Source organism: Lepisosteus oculatus, chromosome 25 (genome assembly GCF_040954835.1).
Source record: "Lepisosteus oculatus isolate fLepOcu1 chromosome 25, fLepOcu1.hap2, whole genome shotgun sequence".
Taxonomy (NCBI): Eukaryota; Metazoa; Chordata; class Actinopteri; order Semionotiformes; family Lepisosteidae; genus Lepisosteus; species Lepisosteus oculatus.
Window position 1 is genome coordinate 5,523,333 of NC_090720.1, and position 26,760 is coordinate 5,550,092.

Genomic DNA, 26,760 nt, shown 5'->3' on the forward strand with positions numbered 1-26,760 from the left:
TCTCCTTCCTGTGTCAGTCACAAAGGGTTAGCTTACGACTCAGAGACAATCAGGACTGTAAGGTGAAAACAGCTAGGCTTTTTGCCAAAACACTGCTGTCAAAAAGTTTAATTTATTCACCTGATACATACAGGTATGGATATAGAAAACATATATCATAAACATTAAACCATACAGCTTTAGGATTCAAACAAATACAATCTTAATATGGGTTAGAAAGACCATAATTGCTCACGTTACTTGTTCTAATGATATAATGCTTGTAAGCAGTAATGCTTTTTAGTCCACTGTCGACCAGGTTAGTGTTCCATGTGTCATTCCTAATGTCTCATATACTGTATACTGCAGATGCCTGTCAGCTGGATTACATCTTTACACTCTGAGGAAAGCATGTTTGTTTGGGCTGTATATATATGTTATAGATTTGTACACAAAAGTCAAATGTAGCTTATTATTCATTGTTTGGACAGACCAGTACAAGGTATGACAGCCCATGAAGGGAAGGCCAATAATATGTATTAACTGTGATCATCAATAAAACCATACACCTCACTTTACCGATAATGGTATTTAAATACACAGCCTATACATACAGTATATACAGAAAACGCGTTATTCTATGCAGATGTGTCTGAAACAATGCTTACTCTTTGCTGTCTCTCACTGGAAGAAAGAAAAAACGAAACATGGAAAATGTCTGCTTTCTTACAGAGAGGATTTATTAAAACACATTAAACAAATACACCGAGTACAAAGTAAAAGATGACCACGTTTACTTCTTCCTTTCATTTGTTCTCATTTACAAATGCCCCTAGCTCAGCGCCGGTCAAGTCCGTACAGTACGTTACTGTCCTTATTTTATATACTGTGCTGTTTTTTCATCTTTCATTACGAACCTTCATAAAAAAACATTTCACATGCTGTGCATACATTTCTTTTAAAAAAGTATTCTTTTCCAGCTTTTCTTTTGACAGCTTTTGAAGCTTTTTTATTCATATATATATATTTATAATTTTAGACTGAAGCCTCTTCTTTAAATATATATATTTTGCACCGCTGTAGCAGTACAATTTTCATTACATTCTCGAGGGCTTCAGTGTGATTGCATTTCTGTTGTTTTGTACACTTTCAGTTGATTTTCTATTTATAGGTCCTTCTCTGGCACTTCTAAAGGAAATGAACACTGATTATAAGAAATCTAATGACTTCAACACTGTTGTTTTAAAGTAACTACTCTGCATGGTCAAAGACAAAAGGGATCAAAGTATCAGACCCAATCATTTAGTCTGAACATGCAAAACATTCATTTGGAATACTGCCTGTGTTCGTAAGAGGCAAAGGTTCAGAACTTTTCCTGCTGCTGTATAACTTTATAATGTTCTGCAGCTCTTTGAAAATGTTGGTCATTGTCGGCACGAGCAAGCTTCTGCTAAACCTTAGTGAGATAGGCTATGTGGCTCTGCACTGAACTGGCAAAGTCTCTCAGACTGTCAAGGAAAGTGGGGGAAAAAGCAGTATGCACAAAGATATCTTATATTTACAGTTTTCAGAGTTACATAAACAATACAAATAGAGGGCCAATAATTCCTGTTACACAACACTCTTAAGACAGGATAAGGAGTAGTTGCTCTAGAACAACTGCGTACTTTACAAGACTGATTTCATGAGCCATTTGAAATGTGTTGCTGAATGCATTGACATTTATCTTTTTAACCACGTTTTGTGGCACCTTTGACTTCCATTCAGATTTGCTTTTCTGTTGTTAAAGTGCTTTTACAACAGGTTAAACACAGCCTCTGCAGCTGCAGCACACAATAAGCCTAGATGCACCACTCAGTTTTTGAACAACATGGAGTTTTCTTCAATTGCTCTTTGTTTTGCTAGTAGTACATATTTCCCCATATCTGCCAGCCTCAACCTTCATCTGCAGGACCCAGTGAAAAATAAAAAGACAATCTAAACATTTTTTTTAAATTTGACCTCAGTACCAGTTTCTGAGCAGTAATAACATTCCTCAAGTCCTCTCACACACAACAAAGAACTGGCCACATTCATGAACCTGCATTTTTACAGTCCTATTATAATTACAGCAAGACGTTCTAAACTCTAGTTCCTTTTCTAAAGATTAAGTCACTTGTACAATGTGAGTAAGCACGAGGTTTGAAACAGGGCATCGTCTAATTCTTTAAAAAAATCTGCACTAATGTCCAGTTCAACTGGACCACATGTGGCCCTGTCCTTATGCTTAAACACATACAGGCATAAAAACATAACAATCATTAAGTGCCTCTCAAAGGTACAAAAAGGTAGTTTCAATTTGGTTCCATTCCTTAGGACTTTAAATCACAGTTGCAACAATTCTGACCACCACATAAAGGATATGGAATGTTTTGTTTGACATGGTGGTTCCTTCTTTATTCCAAGCAAAATCTTCCTGAATTAAGCCTGGAAGAAGCTATCTTTGCTTTAACATTGCCTCCACCATGTTGAAAGTCCATCCAGCCCAAACTAAAAAAAGACAGTGAAAGCCACTAGTTGTGCCACTTTGATTTCTTATGGGGGGAAAAATGAATTCAAAACAAAGTAAAAAGATCATCTCCAGTCTCCTTGAGACCTGAAAGTCATAGGCATTCTGGATCTTTGCTCCTGTTTGTATCTCTGCATTTCCCAACAGCAAAAAATGGTCAAGGCAGTGGTGCCCACAGAGTGGCACAACCTTTCTTCTTACGAATTCAACCTGCCCAATTATTCCTGTATGCTAAAGCACTTCAAGATGCAACCCACACAGACTAGATGATATTACATCATATACATCACAATGTGCATACAGTATACTGTTCCTTTCGTTTTAGTTATTGAAAGTTCATTATTCAAAACTAAAGTAAAAGGCCCTTTAAATGAAAATCTAATATTAAAAATCCCGGAGTGATAATTTTGCTATTTTAAATTCTGCCATACTTAAGGTATTTAAATGGAATTGAAGAGAATGCACTTTACCTTAAAAAATCTTAATTTTGCTTGGAAATCCAGAATATTGAACAACAGATGTGGTTGTTCGATACTTGTAACTAAGGATTGATATGCTTGATATGCATATTGATATGAGCAGCTTCATATCAAGAGTAAAAACCAGTTTTAAAACAGACTAACATCTTTGACTACATTAATCCAATAACACCTTACAAAGCACAGGACCATCAGCCTCTGTAGATGATAACCACGTCAGTGTGACTGCAAAACTGACCAACCTGTAGACATCAAGCAGGTTTTCAGCAGGACACGGTTACAAAAGAAGTTTCCAAGAATACCTTAACCCCAAAAAATAAAGTAAAAATCACCAGACCTGAAGGATTCTTCTACAAAAGAAAATGCTCAAGCAGCCTCTTCTGTTATGCTCTAGCACAAGCAACGTGAGAGGTATCGGCAGCCAGTATCTTTCCTTTCTGGCATCGCTTTCTGTGAGTTACATTCTTGACCTGTTCTTGTTTTAGAGGATCAATTAAAGAGCAAAACAATGGCTTGCAATGTCAGAACAGCTATTTTGCAAATCCCATGAGCTCACTGATTTGCTTTGCATGTTGGGAAAGGTTAGGCTAAGAGTCATGCTGTTCCATAGCAGGTGTACTGCACCAGGAGAGGCTTGACAGACTGATAGAGCAATAGGTTTGCTGGAGGTGGATGGGACACCTTTTTTCACTAGATCATCCCAGAAAATGCCCACATTCCATTTGGCTGTTAAAATGCATAGAAGAATATAAAAATTAAAAAAAAATGTGTGACCAAGTTTTCCCACTCTTTTTGAGAATGACAAACTGTCTGCAGCCTCTGCAATGTATGTGTCTGTCTTGCACTGGGAAAAATGCCAGAGCTCCCATGTTCTCTGTCTGAATCAGTGTTGGCATCCTGGAGGCTGGCTGGATATACAAAGTGCTGCAAGCTATCGAAGCAGAGAGCGGGTAGACCAAGCCAACAGGAGAGCGAAGATCTGTAGGAGTCGATCACAGTCAAAGCCCAGAAGGTTGAGCTCTAGAGCACATTGTCCTTTTGAGAGAGAGGAAGCTATTTAGGAGGTTGGGGCTGGGGCAGGGGACACCATCAGATGCTTCAGCTTCAAGTTCCCTGGCTTCAAATCCAATTAGAAGTTACAAGCATTAAGCGGTCAACTCAACAAAAGGATAAACAGATTGCAGCCACACTGTATTGAAAAGATATGCTGAAAGCTGGTGTAGCAACCTGCCCAAAAAACAATGGCAAGCTTAAATACCCAGCACAGGTACTTCCAGTCACCTGCCTGCCCAGTGTGAAGCTGGGATGAGAAAGGAAACACTTAGCTAAGGGAAAAGCCAGGTAGCGGTAAACTTGCGCTGCCTGGCTGCATGGTACCCGTGACTTTCCTTGTAACAGTAAGACAAAAGCAACGATGCGGGAGACTGGACGTGTGTGTACTGCATGTCAGAGAGCCCCAGCTTCTCCATGTCCTCTGTGAGGCAAACAAGTGCAAGAAGATATGTCACTTTAATAGGAGCTCCTTAATAGAGTAGATTTGGACTCTTTGCTGTGTTGCGCAGCAGGGGATTGGGAGGGGAGCAGTCACAGGGGCTAGTCCTCGATACAGATGACATCACTAGACTTGCCCGTCTTGTGCTCTGGGCCTGAGACTTCCTTCAGGGGGTCAGTGGGCCTCTTGTCCAGGTGGCCAGAGGGAGCCGGGGGGCCGTTGGTAGATGCTGGCCAGAGAAATGAAGTGTAACCAATCCAAACAATTCATAAGAACCAACTCTGCCCCCACCCCGACCGCTATCGTCACTCACCGCTCACATAGGGACCCAGAGGCATCTGACTGTAGTTCACAATGCCCCCAGCTCCAGGCCCACGGAAGTTTGTCCCAAAATTGTTGCCGTACATTTGAGAGCATGCGAAGGAGCCCTGTGGGAATGGCTGCAGAAAGTAAATAAACGCATTTAGTGTCTTTTTGTCCACACACCCATATTTATACTGTTCGCAAACTTGTATAGTATCAGCCAGCACTCTTTGCTGTACTTCAGATAACAGCATGACTGCAGTCACTGCGTGTACACACTGCCCCTTCAAATTGTTTCATTGGTTGATTAGTCATGCAGCAGTCTAGGGATATGATTTTTTTTTTCCGTGGAGACTTGCGCAGAGTGTGTGCACCACAGAGTAATTGCAACATATCCTTGATTTTATGTCTCATCCAGAAACTGGCACACGTGAGGCTCAGCATCTTCCTCATGAGAATCTGTAGATACGTTTACAGGCAGAACCTTCAGTCAACAGGCCCAGCTGCTCATTATGGGAAAACCCCAGCTCTGTCAAACGCGGGAAATTTGAATGGTTATTTTAGACATTTGACTATTTTCCTTTATTTTTAGGAGAAATTGGATCACTCTTCTGTCATTGCAGCATATTTTCAAACATATTTTCCAGTCTTTTTAATACATTGAGTATAATGTTGGGCAAGATATACAAACACAATACGCTTGAACTTGTGCATTTTACGCACTGTAGAGAATAACTGTGGACAAAGTGCTGCGTTTCAATAAACCCAGAAACGTTAGCCCCACCAGTCCACTGACAGACACCATCACTGTTTTTCACCCAGACAAACAAATGAACGGTGAAGGAGACACAGTATGCACAGTATATCACAGTAATTGCCTAACAATGTGACAAAGTACTGCTACATGGTTGAATGACTTCTTATGAAGTCTTTTATAACCTTTATTTATTTATCAATAAATAAATCATCATCGTCTGCAACTGTAATTTCATTCTTGCATATTCATTTCTATCGTTGATCTTATTAATTTCTTCGATGTATTTGTGCCTTACCTGTTGTGGAACCACTATGCTGTCCTCGTCTCCTGTCTGTGCCGCCATTTTGTGCCAGGTTACAGACCCTGACTCACCCCTGCTCTAAATGGAGGCTCACCTGTTCATCAAGAGGAGCTGGGGGCGGGGCTTGGAGTGCAGAGCCTGGCAGTTTTGTCTTAAGCCTGCGTCTAGTGTAACCATTAGAAGGGGCCACGGTTTTTCCATGTTTTGTTGTAAGTCGTGCCCATTTCTTTATTTTGCACGCTTCACAGAACTCAAAGAGTAATAAAAATAAGTGAAAGAGTCATAACAGCAGACGGAGGACAGTGGGGGTCCTCACCTGCTGGGGTGGGGGCTCGTTGCCGCGGTTGGTCAGTCGGCTCAGGATGCTCCTTTCTGACATCTGAAGGCGCGCAGCCACTGGGGGGATCCGAGACAGCATGGAGGGCAGCCGCGTCACGTCTGCCTTCATGTCACTCAGCAGCTCCTCCAGCTGGTTTAGCACTGCAACAGCAATGGGTCAATCAGTCACAGGAAACACAGCAGGCGAGGGCATTGTAGCCTTAGACAGCGGGTGAGTAACGACAATAAGAGCTGTAACACGCTGGCAGTAACAGCTCCGGGGGGAACAAGCCCCTCTTCAACCCGATCTGCATGGTTACATCTCCTGTGCTGTACAACACACCCCATTTGTATCGGGCAGAACCTAACAGACATACTGGAGCTCATTATTGATGGCGAGAAGAATCATCACAACCTACTGTCTCTTGCCAGCCTTCTTTTAAATGGGTCCATGCAATTGATGTCTTGTGTCAACAAGCTGCCTTTGTTTAATTTAGACTATCTAGGCATGTGTAGCCCTTGTATATTCATTTTTGTAATAGTCCAAAACTGAATCGGCCTCGATGAGACAAGAATGGGGGACAAAGTTATGTTGCATCGTTGGACACTATGAGAATGACAAAGCTCTTTTTCTACAGAACCGGTGGGGGCCTGGGAGGCATTATGAGGCTGTGGAGCTCTTGCCAGCTGCTCAAGAACCCGCATCAGGGCTGTTCCAGAGCAGCTGGTGGTTTGTAGTAGAGACCTTTGTGCAGCACTGCATTGGCTGGCTTGTTTCCAGCGAGGGACTCCTTGGACAAGTGCTGGTGGGACTCTGCCAGGCACTCCACCTCAGCGAAGCGGGCATTGAGCGCCATGGCCGGGTGGCTGGGGTCCTGCGTCATGTTGAGGTAGGCGGCCCGCCGTAGCTGTTCCTCGATCACCAGAGCCTGCTCCAGCAACTGAGACAGAGGGAGAAGGCAAAAGACATCAGTCCCCATAACTATAGGAAACGGAATAACACCAGCTGAGGAACACATCTCTCCAAGGAAGCACTGGTGGCAAATGTAAATGACATACAGTGGACTCAAGGCAAGAAACACTTGTCTTTCAATATACATAACACTGTATATGGAAACATGTATAGAACACTAGTTAAGTAGCTGAGATGTATTTTTACATTTCAATGTCACTACTGTATATTTAAATTTACATAGTGAGGTAAGAATCGTGTAACTTCTAGCACATGTTTTTGTCTTATACATAAAAAACCCATCAGGACGGGTTCACCTTGAACCTGCGGGCCAGGAACTTGTTCTTCATCTCCAGGTAGTTGCCCTTGTGCACCTCGCTCTTGAAGGGCTCATTCAGAATGGTGTAGCGGGGGTCGTTCTGGATGTCTTGCCAGCGGGCATAACCATGTCTGAGATTGGCCGCCCATCAAGGACAACACCGTAACATAACAGGGGCACAGAAACACGCGCCAGTGTGCCCAGTCCTAAATAACAGATTTCCAGCAACACTAGAATCTGGACATTCCATAATCCATACTGTATGAATACTACTGTCTGTACTCTCTGAATTCACCAGAGTATGTCCACATCTGAACAATAGGCACCAGCCTTGTGTACGATTGTCTCCAGCAGGCTCTCCATACACAAGTGAAAGCAACCCTATCTGGAAATGTTCACGTCTGCTCCCCACGGCAACGATGCTCATTTTATCACGGCACTGCTCCACACAAATGTGCAGCTACCTTTTGAATGAGCTGTTGCTGAAACAACATGAGGCCAGTTCTATGAAATGGTGGCAAGGGCAGTATATCATTGAAAAACTGTAAAGCTGCTGACATTTGGTGCTGCTGCAGTGTCCTTCTATGTGCTCATCGCGCTGTGACAGGCTGGGAAGGATACGTGACGATGCCGGCCAGCAGCCAGTAGTCGTGTCTGCGATGCCAGATGTCGTACATCTTACCCGAGGAGACGGCCGCTCGCTCCTCATTCTGCCACAGCGTGTGCAGCTCTGCGAAAGCACAGAGTCGTGCCAACAGTCCGTCTCACACATGCATACCCACGCTCCGCAGGAACCCCCGTGCCCACCAACTGTGTACCCACGCTGCATCAGTGACCTTCACCTTCAGCCCTGCCTCATTATACCAGGCTTCGAACCAGGGGACTTCACTGAGGAGTGAGATTGACTGGGCTGGCAAAATCATACTGTATATTACTGGGAAGAACCATATATCTCTTACTGTCCAACAATCTGCATTCAGAGTCAATGGATGTCTATGAATCAATTCCCACAGCGTCTAACCTTATATTTCAAATTCTGGTCTCCCACTCCCGTAAACCACGATACGCACAAGAGGCCACGACGCTCTGACCTGTGAAGCCCCCATCCGCGATGTTGAACATGAACTTCATCTTGCTGCAGTTCTTGTCCTCCCGCCTGTTCTCCTCCATCTCCTCCCTTCCCTCTTTTTCTCCGTTCAGCTGACTGTCGGGGGTCTCCTCCCTCTTCACCTCCTCCGCTGCAGAGGCAGACACAGGAACACCCCAGAACACCGTCACCCCCATAACCTCCACTCTGTCACTTTCATCTGCTCATCTCGGCATCTACTGCACGGCTCTTTTTGCCAGCAATCTCCATCTCTGATCTCGGTCCTTATTTCTTTCAGCCTCTGAATCTTCGTTGCTTTCTCTGTTGTTATGAGACAGTCACTGATTTAGCTTTCCCTATCTGGAAATCTTCATCCCTCCTCTTTCTCTGTCCTGCACTCACCCGGTTTGAGCTCCTTGTCCTCTCCTTTAACAGGGGCGGGGTTACTCTCCCCCTTGTCTGGAGATTTTTCTGTCTCTCGACCCAGATCCCCTGGAAAAACACATAGCAGCAGCAAATCACAACTTCCAGGCTGAAATGGACCCTGTTCCGAAACAGGACTTGCTCCCTTTCCGCAGTGATAATTCTGTGCACTCATACAGCACTTTTCATCCCAGCGGTCCTCAAAGCAAAGTCTGAAGTGCCTCACAGTGAAGGGCAGTTCTCTCGTCTACACAGCAGATCAGGTGGAGAAGTTAAGTTATCAACACAATCTATAACCCAGGTTTCCCCCCTTGCTATTTCAAAAGGTGCCACAGAATCATTAGAAGACAAGTAATTGTTTCCTCAGTTTTCAATCTCATCAGCAGGATGACATCTCCTACTGTACAGCATTCCTGGTCACCACACTGGGAATCTTGCTTGTTTGGAAATTCTGGCCCAGAGGGCCCCTCCCTCCACTTGTTTTCCTTGGACATTTCTCACGCCTGTACTAACCAGGCCCAGTCTTGCTTAGCTTCCGAGATCTGAGCAGTTCAGGCTACAATGTGGTAACACTGCTGCCTAAAAGTATGGGAAATAAATTTCAATTTAATTTTTATTTTGTTTTCTTTATGGATAATCAATAACACTACAATTGGATAGAGATGTAAAGAAAAGGAACAAGTTTCCCTTTTATTTAATTCCACAGCCCTTTTGAAGGTCTTCATGCCAGACTCAGCTTTGATTCCTAGTGTGTCAGGCCCAAAATCATTCAGTTACATCCATTTTTTAACTGCTTCTTCCGATTCAGGGTGGCAGAGAGCTGATGCCTATCTGAGCAAGGGACAGGTAGATAGTGCACAGGACCCCAGGTCATTACAGGGCCCACACAAACACAAACATGTACACCCCCACACCTAGGGGCAATTTTCCCACTGTGGGAGTTCACCCACATGAAAATGGGAGAACACAGAAACTCCATGCAGGTAGCACCCCAGATCCAGGACTGAACTCTGGGTCTCAGCACTGTGAGCCAGCAGTTTGTAAGCAGTGCACCACCATGCTGTCTATTCAGTTACATATGAAGCAAAATCAAACTCTTCGCTGTTATTGTATTCAACTTGTACAGTATCTCAAATGATTCATGGTGCATGAGTTTCTTATAATCCAGCCCCTCTTTCCTGTGGACAGCTTTCAATGCAAACATATGAATAGTAAGATATAAGGTTAAACACCTAATTCTAAAATCCTCTCAATTTACTGAACTTTTATCAGTGTGTTTAAACCAGCTAGGTTTAAAAAGGGCTGTTCTGATTTTTTTTCAAACTCTGATGATGGCCTTCGGAGCTGAAACATGTCGGATAATGTTTTTATCTGTTTTTCTTCAATAAATAAGTGGTAAATAGACCCAGAACGAAACCACAGGGAATTTATTTTTCCAAATCCTGCATATCATTTTACCTTAATGTGCTACATTTCCACAATTTAAGTAAACTGCACTTTTTAAGAAACCTAAACAAATTGCAGTGTTAATTCTGTATGTTCTATGTACTGATTTGTCCAACAAATTCTAATGATGATTGTAGATGCACTGGTATCTTCACCTTCTGCATTGACCTATCTGCCTCCAAAAAGGGGCTTAGTTCCTCCTCACCCTTGGGTGCTGCCTGCTCCACTGTTGGGTCTGCCTTCTCGCTGTCTGCTGCAGGCCGCTCATCACCACCCCCACCCTTGGGCTCCTCGCTGTCGGGGGGCTTCTCTGCGCTGGGGGAGGATTCGGTGCTAGAAGGAACCTGCCAGACACAGGTGTCAATGTCTCCCACAACTCTATGGGCTGAGTGAATAACTGCTCAGGCCATGCGGGCTGCCAGCAAGTGGCAGCAGTGAGCAGTGTACATCTTCTCTGACACTGGCCATAATCCCTTTTCCAGCAAATTGTAGGAAATCTAGGAAAAAATAATTTGTCCAAAGCTGATTTGCTGTAGGCTAAGTAATTCCAAATCCTGACTAGACTCTGGACTGTAAAGCAGTAAGTGCTGTAGTCACCTCCGAGCATAAATTGACAGTGATCTGAATTTGACTTTTCTTCTACACTTCTATAACAAGCAGATACAGAGATCTTAATTCTCTACACACTTAGGATTAGTAGCACAAATCCTCTTTTTCCATAAAGGATGTGTCTGCTTGGAATGAGATTCTGCTGAGAGAGTAATACTGCTCTTGCATTGAAACAGACAGACACACTCCCCCCTTTGGCAGGTGGACAGACCTGACACTGACCTCAGACTCAGCGGCTTTCTTGTTCTCCTGCTCCGTCGACTCTTTGTCCTCAGGAGGCCCTGGAACCGACTCCATCTTTTCTGCAGGACAACAACAACACGCTGGCTGTCAGACACTACGACACACAGGAGTCGTCTGCTGAGCTCCCTGCTATCCTCTGGAAAGCAGGACTAACTGCACAACCCTAGCAAAGATGATTTTGAGGAAGATCTGCCAATAGCTTTGTCATAGTGAAATTCTTAAGGATACTATGCCAAACATTTTAAAATCAATAAATGGTGTTATTTAACAGAAGTTCAAGAAGTCGTCAAATTGTTATCTTACACTTCCACTCTCCTGTGTTTAAATATTCCCTGGCTGCCCACAACTCTGAGAGCATCTTTTCTTGCATTTTTCACTTCTCCCCGACTGCACCCTCTCAGCAGCTCCCTGGTTCATTCCTCGCACGACGGGGTTGTGACAGCTCTGATCTTCGTCCAGCGCTGTCAGTTCCTTAGCAAGGCAACTTTATAATTGTCTGCTTGTTTTCTTGTAAATTAAACTTGACGGAGCTACTGAAATCAACATATTTATATGACTAATTCAAACGAGCTATAGATCAGAGCATTTATTTACAGAGCTCTGCGTGAACCTAATGCTACTGCACATGTGATTTTGAGCCTAAGCCCTTTTTTAAAATACCTTTCAATGTTGCTGTCTGTGCTGAGAGTGCATCAGTCTGGGCTCTTACCAGTGGGTACAGGGGTGCCAGGCTGGGTAGCAGCAGGGCTGGCGGGCACAGGGGTGTTGGGGTCAGAGGACAGGCTCTCACTCAGCTTCTTCACCTCAATGCCCTCGGGCACCAGGTCCGGAGTGCTGTACTTCCCATTGATGTGCTCAAACTCCTGCACCTGCAGACACACAGAACCACAGGTACACCACTGGACTGCAGCGTCTCTCCTCTTTCCATCTCTCTTCAGCTCTTCCTCTTCTTTCTCTCTAACCCTTTTTCTTCATGTTATGGATTAAAAGTCTCCACTATAAAAGACAATTACTGGAGTAGCTTCGCAGGGGCATGTTAAACCATCAAAGTCGAACGGCTTGAATTCAGTGTTGGGTTGTGTAGCCAAGATGAGAGATGAGCACTTTTATTGCCATTAATAAACATTAATGTTTTTATTGCATTAATGTTTATGCTCCAGTATGTTGTGCTTTGCCAATGTGTGTTGTGCATGTCTGTGGTTTAATTACATTTCCCATTTGCAAACTTGGCATATGCATGTATTTATTGCTCCGCTTTCCAGTTGTTTCGTGGAAACTGCAGTTGCAGTCAGATGACGATGTGTGAAACCCGGTTATGAAGGTGGAGAGTGTAAGACAGAGGGTACCTTCTTGCGAACTAGGGACATGACTCCAATCCTGGTGAGGACATGCTGGCGGGACAGGCCCTCCCTGGGGACCCCATCCGCAAAGGTCTCCGCGCCATCGGCCCCCGGCTCACACAGGTGACGCATGAACAGGGACACGTACGCTCTGGGAGAGACAGGGAAGAAACAGGGAGGAAGGGAGAGGTGGTGGGCGGAGAACAGGGAGAGAAGCAGGAAGAGAGAGTGAGGGATCAGCAGATACAAAATGCGCACAGCCAACAACAGCAGCATCACCGTCATGGGTCAAGTTCAAATCTGTAAAACATTCTGGGTGCACATGCAAACGGGCAAATTTTAAAAACCTGCAAAAAAAAAAATGAATAAGGGAAGGATTTACAAATTGTGACTCTGCAAGTCTAATAAAGTAATAAAATAAACTTATATTAACATAGGAAAGAAAGAGCATATCATCTATAACTGAATAAAAACATTCTATGAGATCTGACCTACAGGACCACATTCATCAACACATTCCGCACAGGCGCTGTTCATTTCAGGTGACAGGAGTGTCCCTTTTAGAAAGCAGCCGTAGTGGAGGTATACCTGAATTCCTTCTCACTCTTCCCACGCAGGTCTCGCACCAGCCAGTGGGAGTTGAAGGCGTCCTGGGGGGGCATTCCCCAGCGCATGATGGCGTTGAGGAAGGCCTTTCGCTGTCGGGCATTGAACCCCAGCACCTGCCAGCAATCAACCAGGCAGCAGCAGTCACAAAACTCACCAAGTACAACAAAGATGCTTAGGAAGAATTTCAAAAAACCACTTATCAGGAGCATAGTGTTTTGACTGGAGGTGGGAGGGGGGGTTCCAATTAGAAGTCCAGCAGACTATTATCAAATCCACAGATATGACAGACCAGACAGAGATGGCCTGTGCCGAGCCCCAGCCTCCACATTGGAAAGGCTCTTTATCAGGCTGTGGTGTGCACAGTGCCTCAAGGAGGTAACATCTATCTGGACCAGGTACTTTTCAAAATCGGGCAACAAACTGAGAACGGGTTGCTTCCGTAAAATAGGCACATTACACATCCAGATACATCAATACACTGGATACATCATCGAATTATAGTCCAAGGCGTACGGCAGACAGCAGAGATAAATATTACCACAAAAAGTTAATAGTGCATTTAAAACGAGCTGCCGTGATAAACATGAATTGATTCCTGGCCTGCAGGCCCAGCAGTGACACTCCCCTCCCCTCTCTTACCTCGATGTTCCCCCCGACTCTTGCCAGCAGAGGGGGCAGGGGCTTATCGCGGTCACTCTTCAGCTGTCTCCGAGACTGCCGGCGCCCCCCTGCAAAACAACACAGCCCTCACCACCAGGAGCCGCGCCAAACGCCGAGGGAAAACAAAAAGGATGACCACACAGAAATGCATGCTGAGGGTCCAGTCTGTATCTGTATTACTTACAGTATATACCTTTACTCATGATAACCTCATCTTGATCTACAGTGTGCAGGTGCACCACATGTGTTCTACAGTTACCATTCTTGCTCTGTTTTCAGCATTACTTTATGTGTTCCACACACTTAATTATGCGTAGCTTAAATCACATCAGCAAGAAGATCATCTCATTGTGAGAATGTAAAAGGAAGATTAAATTAATAAAACACAGAGCCAATTACAGATCACCCCATTATAAAGCAATGGAAACAACAAAAAACACTCCTTATAGAAAAAAGGTCTTTTCTCTATTTTCAATAATTTCTGCACTACAAGAATTGATTTAAAATAGACACAGCGATACAGCACTTTTTGGCATCCTGCCCCTTCCAGTGAGGGCAGCCCTGTCACACACCCACCTTCTGGCCTCTCCTCAAAGTCTTCATCCTCGTCTTCAGATCCCACGGAGTACTCTGACTGATTGTCTGAAAGATCATCTTGCCACTCTGAGCCACAGATCAGAGAGAAACAGTACAGTGCAATCATTTCTGCAGTACACCCTGAGGCAGTGTCCTTAAGTACTACTGCCCTGATCCTGCTGAGCACTAGGGGGCAGCATGAGCAACTGCCCTCACTGCAATTTACACTGGGGTGTTTTGATTACTGTAGCCTGGCAAGCTAAAAGGTAATCCGTACTGCACTGTCAAGAGACCACTGTTCTTTGAATACCATTTGCTCATTCTGTGCTACAGCACTTAACGCTTTTAAATAACAAGGAGTTATTATTGGGTATGACTAGTCATTGTTTTTTTTTTCAAAAATATTTCAGACCTTGGAAAGAAAGCAAATTCCTGAGGAGCCTGAGGTTCCGCAAGACTAGGATCACCTTTACTGCATTTCTCTAAATCTTTTATAGTTTAAAACTGGGGCAAAGAGTGTTACTTGTGGCAAACTTAACGATTCTCCCATTCTCCACAGGTACTAAGCTGCAGGTCATTTAAAGGGATCTAGAAAAGCTGTCTGAACTCTGAATCTCAAGGGATCGACAGGAGTGTGTTGTCTTAAATAAAACCCATCCCATGTCACACGTGCAGACTAACAAAGGTGAACTACATATGAGCAGCATGTTGGACTGTCCATGTCGGACTGTCCAGCTGCAACCCCTAGCTGCAGGGCTGTGTTCTCCTGTGGAGGGGAGTGCACTTATACCTTGGTCCTCCTGGGAGGTGTCGTTATAGTTGACCTGTTTGCGGATCCTCTTGCCCTTGCCCAGATTCCTGGCCAAGTCTTCCTGTTGCTGCTCATAGTGGTGCCTCAGCAGCTTCTCCCAGTAATCAGGGTCCACGTTCTCCTCCTGCTTGATGATCTCACGCTGAACCTCCTCCTGGACAAACACACAGCAGCACCAGGGTGTTTACACAAGGCTCCGAGTGCTCCAGTAGTGCAAAAACTCTTGTTCTCTATCCCATGTGTGCAGCATATGTGATACTGGGAATTGGCTCATACATTGTCATCAAAGTTTGTTGCAATGAGTAATTTAACCAGTTCAATGGCATCAGGAACCAAGCCTAATGCATTTCTTGGAATCCCCTACTAGTTTGTAAACTGTGATCTCCAGTAACTTAAACTGCAAACAATTTCACAAGTGAAGCAAAACTTCTTTTGGAATCTTGTACAGATTCCTTAAATGCAAAGAATTATAGATGCAACTCTGCTCCAGACTAAGCAGACCACTCCGCTCCATAAACAGTTCTTCAGTCTCTAGACTTTAAATTCCAGCTTATAAACAAGATGATTGCTTAAAGGAAATGAAAACTAGCTAATGTTAATTTCATCCACTTGAAGCTGTGTTTAAGATGGACTGTTGCGAACCAATGCTCACCTCCCCATCCTCCTCTCTGACCACATACTGCGCCACCTTAAAGGAGCTCAGGTACTCGTTCATGTTCTGCAGCTCGGTGTCGTCAGTGGCGTCCTGGCTGCGGTCCAGCAGTTTGGAGATGGCATTGTCATCATAGTGGATCACACTGCCCTCCTCTCCGTCTTTATTGTCACCTGAACAGGGGGACACAGTCAGCTCAGTCACCGCCCCAACAAACCCACCTATTCTGAGTGCTCTTGTTACTTATGTCAACACTGCTTTGCATGTTTCAGATTACTGTGCAGTTTACTGTGTTCTCACTTACATTTCAGCAACATTTTCTGCACTACATATTCATATTCTTTTTTGAATTGACATAATACAGGCCTGTGTAAGACAGACACAGTGCTCTGATAGCTCTGTACAGGAGACATGCATACCACAAGCATCATGTCCAAGTGGGGTGAGGCACTGAGAGGTACCAGAAAACTGAAATGAGCTGCACAGCACAAATGACCAAAACCACGATGTGATGCCACTTTAGCTCTGTTAAAAGTAAAAATGCAGTGTTTTGGATATGTCTTGAAAACTGTAGACCATATCTTGGATATGTATACTAGAAAAAGGGCTGCATGTTGTTCATATCATCATTTGTTTAGCAAAGGCCCTTGTCCTGGGTAACTTACCATGTTTAAATTAAGTGCCAGTACAAAGGAAACGAGATATGACATGCAAGAATAACAAAAACAGAAAGACTCAGTACTGTTATGGATGTGCTGTATTAAAGTAGTTTTGACATAGAGATCGTATGCTTGTGAGGCAATGCAAAGAAGAAAAACAGGGAAAGCATGAACACAGCAGTGAGGGGGGGATTGCCTGTACAGTATGTCATAGCAAAGCAAGTGCATTTGGACTAAGTGGCCGATTCCACTGCGTCAGGAAAGGGGCACTTCAGCAAGGCATGGCTCCACACAGGCATTGTACCATTGGCTCTTGCTCCTTCCACATCATCCTTGAATAGCTCCTCAGTGCCAAACTTGAGGATGTCGTCCAGCTCCTGCTTGGACATGGACCCTGTCTTGGAGCCCAGGCCGGGCCGCACCACCAGGTGGGTCAGCATCATCTTGCGTTTGGCCACCTGGGTGATGCGCTCCTCCACCGAGGCCCGCGTCACGAAGCGGTAGATCATGACCTTCTTGTTCTGGCCAATGCGATGGGCCCTGCTGAATGCCTGAGGGAGCCAGAGAAAGACAGGGGGGCACTACTGAGGTGACGGATGGTCGATAAATTACAGGACTCCCTGGAGAGACCACTACAGGAGAGCACCTGGACAGTTTCTCTTACTCAGTGCTGCGTGCTCTGAAGGGCATTAAAGACACACCTTCTATACTTCCTACAAACATATTCTATAGGAATCTATACACAAAAACATAACATTCTAAGGCTCTCGTGTTACAAATGTTTACATCTGGATGAGATGCATGTGATATGCCCTTATGTAAGTCTTTGGACTATGTTGGTTCTGAGCCTTTTCCAGCCTTTCAGTTGTCAAAAGACACCATACATGCATGTGACTGTGGGCGACTCTACCTGTATGTCATTGTGTGGGTTCCAGTCAGAGTCATAGATGATGACAGTGTCCGCCGTGGCCAGATTGATTCCCAGTCCTCCAGCCCGTGTTGACAGCAGGAAGCAAAACTGCTGAGCCCCCGGAGCTACAAGTGAGGGAAACAAGAGGAGTGTGAGTATGTTGCCCTCATGTGGAGTAAAGCTGTACTGCACTGAGCTCAGCACAGTTTCCTTTCCATCCATAAAGGAGATAATACACAGACTCTTTTAATTACACTGAAAATAACACATTGTTGTGAGATGATCCAAATTAATTTTACATCATTTCTGAAATATACTGAAACCGGTACACTGAACATTCTTCTGGGAAACTGGCTATATATGATTAACACAAGTCCTTAGACGGGTTTGTAAGTCACTAGTTGCACACTGTTGGTTCACAGATTCACTCTGCTTGGTCTTTCCATTGCAGAGCCAGGAACTACTGCAGTAACAACAAATTAACTGGCAAACTACTAAAAGATTTGTATTCTGTTATTCAGAGATATTTGCAAAACCAACTAATAGCTCGTCTATCATAATAAATTGCTGAAAACACAACTGCAATTTCATCATCTGCCTCCACCACACCCTACATGGATCCAATCATTTGCTAGGAGGAATCTCTCCAATCTCTGTTTTCTTGCTTTGCTACATGCTGATTTCCTGGGCAGCCAGTACCTACTCCTCCACTGCCAAGCTAGGGGTCTATCAATCTCAAGGCCCTATAGCCTGAGGACAAAGCTCACCGTTGAAGCGGTCAATGGCCTCCTGTCGCAGCCCCCCAGTGATCCCCCCATCAATCCGCTCATACTTGTAGCCCTCGTACTCCAGGAAGTCCTCCAGCAAGTCCAGCATCTTTGTCATCTGAAAGCACATAGAGGCTGAATCCGCAGGACACACCCACACATTCACACGGGTACACACCCTGGTCTGCCACGAGATGCAAGAGAGACAGCAAAACAGATCTGCACCACGTGCACTGAAAAATACACTGACCTGGGAGAAGATGAGCACTCTGTGTCCTCCATCTTTCAATTTCTTCAGCATCTTCTGCAGAAGAGTCAGTTTGCCAGAGGACTTCACTAACAGATTGCCATCATATGAGCCATTGGGCAGCACCGGAGCCTCCTGCAGGCACAGACAGCATATACTTGGTTCAAACCATATCATATCGCTATGAATCAAGGGTTAAGACAGGTGATTTAAATACGTATTTCTAATAGAACCTCAGTCCAGCTGAGCCCACCACTATATTAACAGTGTCAGAAAACAACACCAAAGAAGCTATACGTTGATAGAGGTTTGCAGTGGGACTGGCAGAAGTTGGTAACTTCACCATTAGATGAAGCACCTTGCTGTTGCAACCACGATAAATGAGCGTGACCAAGTAAGAACAGGGGTGTGGTCAAGTGCAGCACGTGACTTTCACCGGTCAGCTGCGGTGCTCGGGTGTGCCGTACCACAGCTGCCACAGGGAACAGGTAGGGGTGGTTGCAGCACTTCTTCAGGTCCATCATGATGTTCAGCAGAGACACCTGGTTTCCGCCCCCCTTCGAGTTCAGTGCCTCAAAGTTCCGTGTCAGGATGAACTTGTAGTATTTCCTGCAGGTCACAGAGTCAGAGAGGGTCTGGCTTAAAAGGTGCAGCTGCAGGACAGAGCATGCACGAATCTGTCCATCCCATTTCTAACCGTTTCATCCAATTCCGGTTCGTGGGGGAGCTGGCGCCTATTCAGGCAAGCAATCGGCACGAGGCAGGATACACCCTGGATGGGACGCCAATCACAGGCCCAAACACGCACACATTCACACCAGCCACAGTTTTCCCAGAAACCAGTTAGCCTACCAGTTTGTCTCTGGACTGCGGGAGGAAACCGTAGCACACGGAGGAAACCGCACAAACACGGGGAGAACATACAAACGCTATGTGGATAGCACCCCAGAATCGAACCCAGGGTCTCGGCATTGCAATGCCGACCACTGTGCCACCATGCTGCCCCAAACTTCTGTGATTGTTTTAGAAAGCTAGAAGTGGGATTTGAGCCTGTGCTCCTGGAAGCATTTCTGCTTATAAGGCAATGGTTTAGCCCGTGGCAGAAGCCCATGGAGCTATCTGGGCTATCTTCCAAATTGTTCATTTATATTAAAAATCAATTGATTAAAAAATTGTGTCAGTTGTCAAGTAAAACTAATTCACAAAGACACTTAATACATAATAGGAGTTACAAGTGAGATGTGGCTATTTGGCCGATGTAGCTCATTTGGAGAGCAAACAAAGGATATTCAAGCTAATGTCAAGCTGCTTCATACTTCGGAAACAGGAATGTAGCTTTGCAACTCTTTTTCATCATACAGCAACTCAAATGTACACGTTTAGGTCCCCTTTATACATTCAGAAACAGAACGGCACTGGCAGAGACGCCCCGGATGTGAACATGTGGTCACTCACTTCTGCATGGGGCTGAGCTCAACCCTGACGATCAGCTCTGTCTTGGCTGGCATGTTCTTGAAGACATCCGCCTTCAGCCGGCGCAGCATGTGAGGCCCCAGCAGATCGTGGAGCTTCTTGATCTGGTCTTCCTTGGAGATGTCAGCAAACTCCTCCAGGAATCCTTCCAGGTTACTGTGCAGACACAGGTACGGTATGTGACAAGCTGAAGACACTGGACATGTCAGACTCAATGTCAAAAAACAGCTGACTGGCAAATCAGATCAGCTATCCAGGAAGCTACTGCAAGACGATCACAGCTAACAACACATGATGCTTGTCGTGTTAAGAACATAAGAACATGAGAACATAAGAAAGGTATAAAAGAAAGCAAACCATTTGACCTTTCTAGCCTGCCTGGTACTTAGTTGTCCATTGATCTAACGATTTAATCCAGCAGTATCTTTCAAGAAGCCAGGGTTTTAGTTTTAACAAAAACCATGGATAGCTTCTTGTATACTCCCATAATCCTTTGTGTTAAGAAGTGCCCCCTATTCTGAAATTGAAATGCACTTCCATGTAATGACCTTTGTGACCTTCGGTTCATGTTTCTCTATTGGTACCACTGTTTTTTTAACTACCTTTGAGGAATCTGGTCCAGCTCCACTGGTAGTCTTTTCTCTTTAAGACTAATAACCTTTATTTATAAAGTGCCTTTCCAAACCCATGTACATAGTGATAAAGAAAAGGACAAAAAAGTACAATAAAAAGTGAAAGAAAAAGTAAACAAGAACATACAGATTAGATTGCAGGACAAACAGATGCCCCATTAAAAAGGTGTGTTTTGAGTTTATATTTAAATAGAATCATTTATCTCTCGAAGTTTCAGAAGAAAGGCATTCCATAACAATGGAGCAGGATCAGAAAAGGCATGGTCACCAGTAAAAAGAAAGATAACCATAGCCTTACTTGAAGCGCTCTGGGGTGAGGAAGTTGAGCAGGTGAAACAGCTCTTCCAAGTTGTTCTGTAGAGGGGTTCCTGTCAGCAGCAGCTTGTAGTAGATCTTGTAGCCATTAAGAACTCGAAAAAACTGTGGGATATAGTGAAATACTACGCTGCTTAACTCAGCAAGCAAGGCTACCTGCAAGACACTTGGAGACAGTGGCTCTGAAACTAGCTGAACTTGACAGAATGCAGTGTCAAGTTGAACTATGTTTAATTACATACATGAAACTGTTCTCAATAATTTACATTACCTAAGTATTTTGCAGCTACAAAATTTAGAAGTTATCTTCTTCATTGTTATTTAGCCGTGTCTAATTTACAAAACTCTGTAACAGGCTACAAAATAATGAGAGCCCAGTAACTTACTTTGAGATCACTTGACCATATACAGTAGTTGTAACTGCATCCTTTAACTGTCCATGAAAAACCAGGTGGCAAGCCATCACACTGTCATGAAGTGATGCGATTGGCTGCCTGTAAATATGCCCTACCTTTGATTGGTTGTTCTTGAGGCGGTGAGCCTCATCCACCACAAGGCAGGCCCAGTCGATGGAGCCCAGAATGGCCTGGTCAATGGTAATCAACTCGTATGATGTCAGCAGCACATGGAACTTAATGGGTGTGTCCTTCTGCCAAAAAAGTGGAAAGAAGCAACTTTCACATTAGGCACCGGTCAGGATGGGCTTTCCTGAATTCTGTTACAACGAAAGAAGCTCTGCTCCAGGCTGCCCACCTTCATGCGGAAAACCTTGCGGCCGGTTTTGATGGCACTGTCCTCGAAGGTGAACTCATTCTCGCGGATCACGGCGCGACTGTCCTTGTCCCCCGTGTACGTCACCACGTAGAAGTGAGGGGCCCACATCTCGAACTCTCTCTCCCAGTTAATGATGGTGGAAAGAGGGGCGCTCACCAAGAAGGGGCCCTTCGAGTGACCCTGAGAGGCCCACAGACAAAAACCATCATAAGTTTACACGCTGGATCACAGTGTCTTTTCAATAAGGTTCTGCCACCATGTACAGCACTTTCACTATGCCCACAGTATTCCAACAACAAAGACAGGTGTTGAAACAGAAATCCTTTATTATAATATAGAATCTTTTTTATGTCCTACAGAAGCTGATTAAGATGAAAGAAAGCTTGGCTACCTTTAATATACTTGCAGTTTCAACTTTTACTGTTATGGTAAGTTTTAACTATTGTATAATAGTAGTAGTATAGTAATAGTATTGGTTGTATAGTACTAGTTATATCTATTTTACAAGGTCGTCCCTATATATATCAATCTGTTTGGGTATCTACACAAGTGGAAGCAAGAAACAAGAACATGCATACCTTTGAAGTGAATATAGACATTGTCAGCTAGTCAGAAAATATCAATTCTGCACTTATACCAATGTCAATGCAGAAGCTACAGGCAAGGAGATGCATGAAACACAAGAGGCTTGACCCCTAAGCCCACCTCCTTATACAGCGAGTAGAGGAAGACAATGGTCTGTACAGTCTTGCCCAGCCCCATCTCGTCTGCCAGGATGGTGTCAGTGCCCTGAGCCCAGGAGAAGCGCAGCCAGTTCAGCCCCTCCAGCTGGTAGGGGTGCAGGGTACCCCCAGTGGCATCAATATACCAGGGCTGCTTGTCAAACTTGATGGTTGGCTGGTGACAGGGAAGAAGAGGGCGCCAGTAAAGACAAATGAATCAGGTTTTCACAGTCCCTCTAGATCTCAATCCACAGGTTCTACAGCACAATTACAGACAGTTTTTGGGAGCTCCGCTGGTGCATTCACAGAGCTCCTTCAAAAAACCTGCCCAGACCAAATCAAGTATGAGAACACCGTGATTTCTACATTCAAACCCCAGTTTCCGGCATGCCTGTGAAGACCCAAGTCACCACCCAAGTCAGACAGATGACAAACCTGACCTGTCAAATGCCCTGTCCCCTAATGTGGGAGATCTGAAGGCTCTCAAGTAAAAGGCCAAGTAATGTTACTATCTGAACCTACAATGAGCTCTGACATATACTGAGAATAGGCAAAGCTGTGTCCTGTCTTTGCATTTGCATTTTTCTACAAAGAGGATTCTCGTCTTGTTTTTGGCCAAAGTTTTACAGCACTGGTCACAGGTGCCACGTGGCAGCGCCCCCTGGTGGTGCTCACTCACGTCGACGATGGGGGTGTCGGGGGGCCTTTCCCGCTTCTCTTCACCCTTGACTTTCCTCCCCATCCTCACTCCCAGGGGCCTGATGTCCTCCCCCAGCATCTGCTCCCTGTGAGAGCACCAGGCAGACTTTACACACGGGGATCGTCACTGAGAGACACAGACATCGCTCTGGCTGGGAGCTGGGCACAATGCTGACGGTGCTGAGCGGATCTCACTGAGCAAGAAGAGGATCTAAACAGTCAGCTCTCAGAGCACCTTTTTACATCACCTGTTTCAGTGGTGAGCACAATTGGCTCGACATTATGTCACATTTTAAACAGCATCCTGAGGTGGTTATTCATGTACTGCTTATGCACAAATCTCACTTAGACATCTATCTTTGTTAAACACAGTGCATTTTTGCACTTTGCACACACCTTTACCATTCTTCTACCATGGAGTTATCCTGCTTTGTCATGCCTGCTACCGTGATTTCATTACGTTTAAGCTCATTTTACTCTGCTCTTCCCGTCGTATTGCAAAGTAAGACGTGCAGTAGGTCTGCAGTAGGCAAGCTCACCTGTGGTCCCAGTAGGCTTGTTTGAAGTTTTCGTACTCTGGAACGTCAAAGTCATCGACCTCCCAGGTGCACTGGTCATAAGGCAGGTCCCTCCACTTTATCAGGTAGTGAACATCTCCCTTCTTATCAAAACTTGCACACACACAGCAAGGGAGATAAGCAAAAAGTCAGGAGGACAGTCTAGCCTTTTCTTTTATATTTAAGAATGCAAAGGTACAATGAAGTACTGGTATAACAATCTACCACACTAAAGTGGAACAAGTCAATGCTGTACCCCCCAATGTGGGGGTTCTTGTATAAGCATTCCTAATAATGAAAGGTACAAACGAAGTCAACCCAGTGGACCCCCGCAACAGCAAAGAAAAAATGATTTTAAAAAAATCAAATTAAGGAAATTAATGGAAATTAAGAGGAAGAGCCTGGGACTGGCAATTCCTTTTACAAACTGTCTCAGACACAGACTTCCTGGGATCTTAGAAGAAATGTCTGGATAAGCTGTTAGCAAACAATCAAGATGTGTCCAATGACTTCTTTTGGCTTGTGACCTTAACATTCTTAAGCTGTGCTTTTAATCTCAAAACGCTCTTATGAGGCACAAATTACTTAATTGTATCTTTTGTTAACACCCCATTTCTACAGTGCTGGTACTTGTGGTACAGTGATCTGGGACAGATTTTCTTTCCATTCTATTGCAACGTCAGACCCACCACTCCTCCATTCACCTAATGGCTCTGTAATCGCTTCATTAAGCCTGGGGCCACATAGCTCTTCAGCAGCGGGGCTGAAGGGGCTGAAGAAGCTGCAGAGGCCAAGCCCCGGGCAGAGGCAGGAGGTCTGCGCTACCTGTGGTTGAGGATCCGGTGGATGATCATCCACTCTGGCTTGATGCCGTAGCGGTAGAAACGCTCCTCCATGGCGGCGTACTGCGGGTCCTTGCTCTTCCTCTTCTCGCTCTTCATGTCCTCGTCCCCGGAGCCGTAGTCGTACGGCGGCGGCTCGTCCATGTCGTTCTTGCGCTGGTAGTTGCGGTACATCACCGTGTGGTACAGCTCCAGCTGCACAGCAGGGGCAGGCAGAGAGACAGGCAGGCAGCCAGTGAAGCCCCTTCTCTTACACGCCTGGACATGGCAGGCTCAGCCCAGCCACTCGCCCGCCTGTCTGTCTGTCAGAGGCACCGGTACCGACTCAAAACAAATGCTGAATCTTGAGAAGGAGGAGTACTACCAGCCTAGGTGTCGGATCCCAAAAGCTCAGCAAGGCTGGGCCTGGTTGGTACTGGGATGGGAGACCTCTAAATAAAACCAGGTTGCAGCTGTGAGTGGTGTTGCTGTGAGCAGCAGTAGGTGGTGCTCTTCAATCTGGATCAGCATTTTCAAACCGGTGGCACAGTATCATAACCAGAGACACTGTGCTGTAGGGGACTGCTGGCCTTCAAATGAGATGTTAAACCGCAAATCTGACTACGTGGTTATTAAAGATCTCACAGGAGGTACGTCTGAGAGCGCCTACCAAGGGCTGAGGTGTTAACACTGCCGTCCTGGACAAATTCTGCTCTGGGCTAGCACACTCGTGCCATCTAAATTCCCTCTCAGTTCAAATGGTGAATTAATTTCTCACCCTGGAGGGTGCCACATTACAATGGCAGATAAAGTGGGTCCCCTCCTATGTGTAATGTGCTTTGGGATCCTTTAGGATAAAATGTGCCACAGAAATGTGAAGAATTATTGTAATTAATGATATTAGCAAAGCCTAAACCAATGCAGGCAAGCTAGTTCCTTGAAATTAATGACCTATAACCAGTGTGCTGACTTCTCTACCTGGGGCTAACTTGCACATTTCTAGATTTGAGGCCCATGTGGCTGAACATTAGGGATTCTAAATCAATGGGCTGCCTTCATGTAACCTACCCTGGGGCTGGCATCATTCACAATAAATCATGCTATAAAATCATTTATTTCCTTTACAATTATTTGCCTATCACGATGGGGGCAGGGTGTGGGTGTGACTGACCACTGTCTCTGCACTCCAAAGGTTGGGAACACACTTACTTCAAGGTCCTTTTGTCACAATCCACTGACTTATATTTAGCTTTCCTCCCTTTCAACATTTAGATACCAGATGTGCAGAAATTACAGCCCGAAATAAAGACGAACCTTTCAATCTGAAGTGTTTCTCATAAGTTCCAAATTTAAGTCATTCAGCCACCTAACATGCCATAGCACTTGAACAATTTGCTTTCTATTGGCAGGAGATAAAATTATAGTATCATGGATTCAGACTCTTGGAACGCAATAAGACGAGAGTGCTATATTTACAGTGCAAATCAGAAATGCAAAACAACAAACTTCTCTCCCTATACAACTAAAGGAAATGGTGCATGGCTAATTTTAAATATAAAAATAAAAAAAATGTCATACTTAATTAAATGTATTAACTGGAAAAGATCACACAAAATACTCTTCACCGTGCTCTCAGTCTCTCAATATAGGCCAATAATGAATAGGTATCAAAAGTGGTTTTCAAAAAGGAAATTAAGAGGCTGTTTAGTTACAGTTATTTCTGCTCTCTCAAAAACGAACAAAAAGGCACAAGCCTAGCTACACGCACAAAATATGGTCAGCTAATGTATACAACACACAAATTAAAAACAAACTCACGTTGCACGCTTAATAAGAAACTTTCCAAATGCTCATATGAACTAGTAAAATGCTGTTGTGATGATTTATTGAGTAGTTAACGGAGTTGTTTGGACCAGAGACAGGCGGATCAGCAGCTCACCTGTAGCTCAGTGACCCAGGAGCAGTGCCAGTAGGAGAGGCCGGCCCACTTCACAAACAGCTCCCTCTCAGGGTGGCCCTTCAGGGGGGGTTTGGCCAGCTGGGATGCGGGTTCCCCATCAGGGCCTGCGGGGGGCTCAGGAGGCAAGGGGGGGTCCCCCCATGTCCAGTGCAGTATTCGCTGCACTTTTCCTTTCAGAGGGGGGCACTGGCAATGACAGGAACAGAAGGAGAAGAAAACAGATCACAAACAGGAGAGACTGAAGGACACTAAGGGCACACAAACAGCAGGTCAAGGTGATCAAATTTATATTCATGAAATTGAAACGTCTCAAAGTCATG

General features: G+C 44.8%; 1 protein-coding gene across 5 annotated transcripts in view; it reads right to left on the reverse strand.

Annotated features, from left to right (window-relative positions):
- Positions 1 to 698: 698 nt before the first annotated feature.
- Positions 699 to 26,760, reverse strand: part of chd5 (chromodomain helicase DNA binding protein 5) — a 46,729-nt gene continuing 20,667 nt past the window's right edge. For 2 of the 5 annotated variants that reach the window (XM_015336973.2, XM_006642050.3), the window contains exons 10-40: positions 26,420 to 26,626; positions 24,485 to 24,696; positions 23,642 to 23,773; positions 23,083 to 23,188; positions 22,387 to 22,578; positions 21,661 to 21,861; positions 21,419 to 21,556; positions 20,891 to 21,012; positions 19,943 to 20,116; positions 18,955 to 19,096; positions 18,491 to 18,622; positions 18,241 to 18,358; positions 17,474 to 17,598; positions 16,868 to 17,114; positions 15,905 to 16,077; positions 15,232 to 15,406; positions 14,442 to 14,528; positions 13,845 to 13,933; positions 13,185 to 13,318; positions 12,603 to 12,747; positions 11,966 to 12,125; positions 11,236 to 11,315; positions 10,610 to 10,748; positions 8,938 to 9,027; positions 8,540 to 8,686; positions 8,070 to 8,178; positions 7,447 to 7,579; positions 6,923 to 7,118; positions 6,176 to 6,339; positions 4,812 to 4,938; positions 699 to 4,727 (exon numbers count right to left, since the gene is read on the reverse strand). In XM_015336973.2, the coding sequence (XP_015192459.1) occupies positions 4,600 to 4,727; positions 4,812 to 4,938; positions 6,176 to 6,339; positions 6,923 to 7,118; positions 7,447 to 7,579; positions 8,070 to 8,178; positions 8,540 to 8,686; positions 8,938 to 9,027; positions 10,610 to 10,748; positions 11,236 to 11,315; positions 11,966 to 12,125; positions 12,603 to 12,747; positions 13,185 to 13,318; positions 13,845 to 13,933; positions 14,442 to 14,528; positions 15,232 to 15,406; positions 15,905 to 16,077; positions 16,868 to 17,114; positions 17,474 to 17,598; positions 18,241 to 18,358; positions 18,491 to 18,622; positions 18,955 to 19,096; positions 19,943 to 20,116; positions 20,891 to 21,012; positions 21,419 to 21,556; positions 21,661 to 21,861; positions 22,387 to 22,578; positions 23,083 to 23,188; positions 23,642 to 23,773; positions 24,485 to 24,696; positions 26,420 to 26,626 (4,524 nt within the window). In that variant the 3' untranslated portion in view covers positions 699 to 4,599. The remainder of the gene's footprint in view (positions 4,728 to 4,811; positions 4,939 to 6,175; positions 6,340 to 6,922; positions 7,119 to 7,446; positions 7,580 to 8,069; positions 8,179 to 8,539; positions 8,687 to 8,937; positions 9,028 to 10,609; positions 10,749 to 11,235; positions 11,316 to 11,965; positions 12,126 to 12,602; positions 12,748 to 13,184; positions 13,319 to 13,844; positions 13,934 to 14,441; positions 14,529 to 15,231; positions 15,407 to 15,904; positions 16,078 to 16,867; positions 17,115 to 17,473; positions 17,599 to 18,240; positions 18,359 to 18,490; positions 18,623 to 18,954; positions 19,097 to 19,942; positions 20,117 to 20,890; positions 21,013 to 21,418; positions 21,557 to 21,660; positions 21,862 to 22,386; positions 22,579 to 23,082; positions 23,189 to 23,641; positions 23,774 to 24,484; positions 24,697 to 26,419; positions 26,627 to 26,760) is intronic. The other 3 variants (XM_015336972.2, XM_015336974.2, XM_015336976.2) reach the window with 3 other exon arrangements.